The sequence below is a fragment of the Arabidopsis lyrata genome, assembly GCF_000004255.2.
Source record: "Arabidopsis lyrata subsp. lyrata unplaced genomic scaffold ARALYscaffold_769, whole genome shotgun sequence".
NCBI classification, from domain to species: domain Eukaryota; kingdom Viridiplantae; phylum Streptophyta; class Magnoliopsida; order Brassicales; family Brassicaceae; genus Arabidopsis; species Arabidopsis lyrata.
Window position 1 is genome coordinate 1406 of NW_003302066.1, and position 3286 is coordinate 4691.

A 3286-nucleotide genomic window follows, 5' to 3' on the forward strand; every position below is an offset into this window, starting at 1 on the left:
GGTGGTTATTGGCAAAGCCAAAATCCATTCTGATGAAGAATCTCTGTTTGCACCCAATAGTCAAAGACCATCACTGCAGTGACCTGCGTTACACTTTCTTTGATGAGCAAGAGATATTTTCTACTTAATTTTCTAAATCTTCCAGGCGAGAGACATGTCTACATATTGGTGGTAGTGGTACAGAGAGATATGTCAGTTTTAGCTACTGGTATCTAAGCATTTTCATGTCTGTTGATAAATACCAAAACCAAATAACTGATAACAATGGTCATCGACGTGTATACAGAGCAGTAATAATAAAAGATGACAAAAGAAAAGAGTAAATTAAACACATAGATTAGGCATTGTAAAAGGACTAATTAATCAAATATGGTTAATTGCCTCCTCTGCGAGTTGCTAACTTGCACTGAACTTGGAACATAAGAGCTCACAAATGGAGAACCATTTTTGCCTCTAGATTCTCCCAGTTCCACTTCTTTGAAATATCCATCCTCTCCAATGAAATAAACTAAGTTGCGGGTTTCCGTCTCTTCGTCTTTATCCAGAACCACAACGACCTTATTCTTCTCGTCAATGAAGAAACTCCCATGGTCAAGACGAAAACGATATCGAGGTAATGGTCTCATATTAACCTCTAACAACTTTCTCCACGACACTGCATTAGGCTCAATCTTATTACTAACCCATATCTCCATCCTCAATTTCATCCATTGGTGATGTAACACCACAAGCTGCTCTTCTCTAACACTCGAGAGACTCACATTATCGATTATAAAAATGTCAAAAGGCAGAGGAAGTCGCGGTCCAAATCTCTCTGTTGTAAAATCAAAACAAATCAAGAAACTAGCCACGTAATTCATTACTTCTTGTACACCTTCATACCTCACATACTCTCTAGCAAACCAGTAAGTATTTCCCTTGAGAGACACGCCATGTACAAAAAAGCGCCTATCCCCGTCAGGAGTGAAATCAACAACCTTCCATGAATCAGAGTTAAAGTTGTAAATTTCAATCTCATAAACTGGGTGAAGTTTGTGTAATGATGTCACCAGAATTCTCAAGATTTTGTATTGAAGACACGACTTGTTCTTCTTCTCGTATCCCAAAGCGTAGTTGTCCAATCTGTGGTAAGAATTCCTAGGTTCGATCCACCTTGTTTGCCCACAATAAGGGTTCCAAACCACAAGCCTAAGAGTGTAAGTGCGGATGAGGTCAAATAAATTGCGGAAAGTAAACAAGACAAGAAATTTGTTAACGAAGTTCGGTTTTTCCTACTCCCCGGGACCACGTCCAGATTTCGATTTCACTAGAACAAGAAAGCAAATACAACTTATTCGCAAACGCGTAAACCAAGCACAACCCTCTTGATTCACCGCTCCCTTCTATTAACATGAAATCTTAAGGATAAATCTCTACCCTTAACTAAACTCTCCTGAGCTTAGATTTAATCAGGATAACCTAACCCTGAGCTAAACTCCCCCTGAGTCTAGACTTCAATTCTCCAAGTCTTTGGAAAAACCACCACACACGAACCGTCACGCCAACAAACCCAACGATCACCAAGATTCTCCAATATGAACCGTCAACACCAACACACAAATAAGCTTGATCACACAAGCACAAACCCGCGAAACTACGTCGCACACGATCACACACACTATCTCTCACATCAAATCTCTTTGGGATTTTTACTCTTGCCAATCCACATTCTCATAAGGTCACGTCCCCCTTATATAACAAACAATAAACTTACGCCTCAAGCTCTTCCTATCACACATAAGAGAAAGTTTCCAAATCCCATAAGGAAAAGGTTTTCTTTTTGCCAATTTCCTTTTCTCTTCAAGCAAACTTCCCCTTTACTTACATGATTCTTTTTGCTTCAAACAAAGATAATTTTCCTTTTCCTGACTTGACAAACGCTCCAACACCCAAGTACTCGAACTCCTCATCAGCAGTTATGCATCTCATCTTCCTGAATCACATCTTGTACTACTTTCTGTACTACTTCGACGACTAGTACAGAACACCAAAATAACTGCATCTTCATAGAGTTTCCTTCATTGGTCATACATAACAACAAACCATCAAAGTGATAAACTTGATATATACCGATTTGATCAGCTATGTTTAGGCTAATAAGTTTACCCTTAACCTCTATAGATGGATCAACATTGTTTTCAATGCCATGGAGATTGACGCTCATTAAATAAAGCTTATATTCCATCATCATTACCACCTAAAACTCACTTTCCCTTGCTGCTGCGTTTGCTTGAGCACCGTACTTCGTTGTAAAGCTCTCGTCTTTGGATATAATGTTCCATTTTTTGCAAGTAGATCGCACTGCTCTCGTAGATGTCACCGAAAGCCTAGAGAGCACCTCTTCTACCAAATCCCTAGGAAGATTAGACATAGCCATTGTTGAATATGTCATACAAAAATCAAGTTAACCAAGCAAGAAAACTTTAATTTAATATTTCTCAGTTAAGATATAGACTTTAGTATATATGTTTGATATCTTCTCATTAAATTCATCAATTAGAAGATCTTGAATTGCTTTTTGAAGCAGAAATAAAGGGACAAATTAATTTAAATAATATGACATGTCCATTTGCAAATTAATTTTCAAATATTTTGAATAGTTTTTTAACAATTTAGTTTTAAAAACTAAGTTTTCTCTTTCTTAAGATTTATAAAAAGAAAAACTAAAAAGAGTCCAGATTTTATTTTGATGAAATAACTCTTTCCTCTAAAACCTCTTACAAAGAATAAGAAAATCATTGTAATCAAAGAAGGAGATAAATCTGTAATATTAAATCTATAAAAAAACATATATAATAGATTAATGGACTAATCAATATGGTTGCCTTATGGTTCAGCTTGCTTGATTGGCAGTTAGGAAGCACGGGTAAGTACTTCAATTTGGTAGCTGTTTGGGAAACTGGGACAGCATGGGGACAGCTCTGAAACGTCCCCAAGACGTTTTGAGCAAGGCGGGATAAGTAGTTATGGGGACGGAAGGATTTGGATATAGGGACGTTTCCGAGACGTTCTAGCTTTATTGGTGTTTCCTAGTGTTCTAAAAAGCATCTCTAGATGATTCAGAGGAAGACAACATTCACATTCTAATAGTGGACTTGTTTTTGACAAATCTTTTCCTCTGATGTAGGGGTTTTCTTTCACATACGACCATACGTTATGTTGTGATTCAAAGAGACTGGACATATCAGTTCTGGTAACTGGTAAGCCTCTCTTTCCTTTGCTTTCAAGCTCATGTGTTACAGAAACA

General features: G+C 37.4%; 1 protein-coding gene across 1 annotated transcript; it reads right to left on the reverse strand.

Annotated features, from left to right (window-relative positions):
• Nucleotides 1-156: 156 nt before the first annotated feature.
• On the reverse strand, nucleotides 157-2464 carry LOC9298366 (putative F-box protein At3g16820). Its single transcript, XM_021022247.1, is given in 2 exon segments — nucleotides 157-1198; nucleotides 2059-2464. Coding segments are annotated over 2 exon segments (1212 nt in total). The 5' UTR covers nucleotides 2432-2464; the 3' UTR covers nucleotides 157-359.
• Nucleotides 2465-3286: the final 822 nt, after the last annotated feature.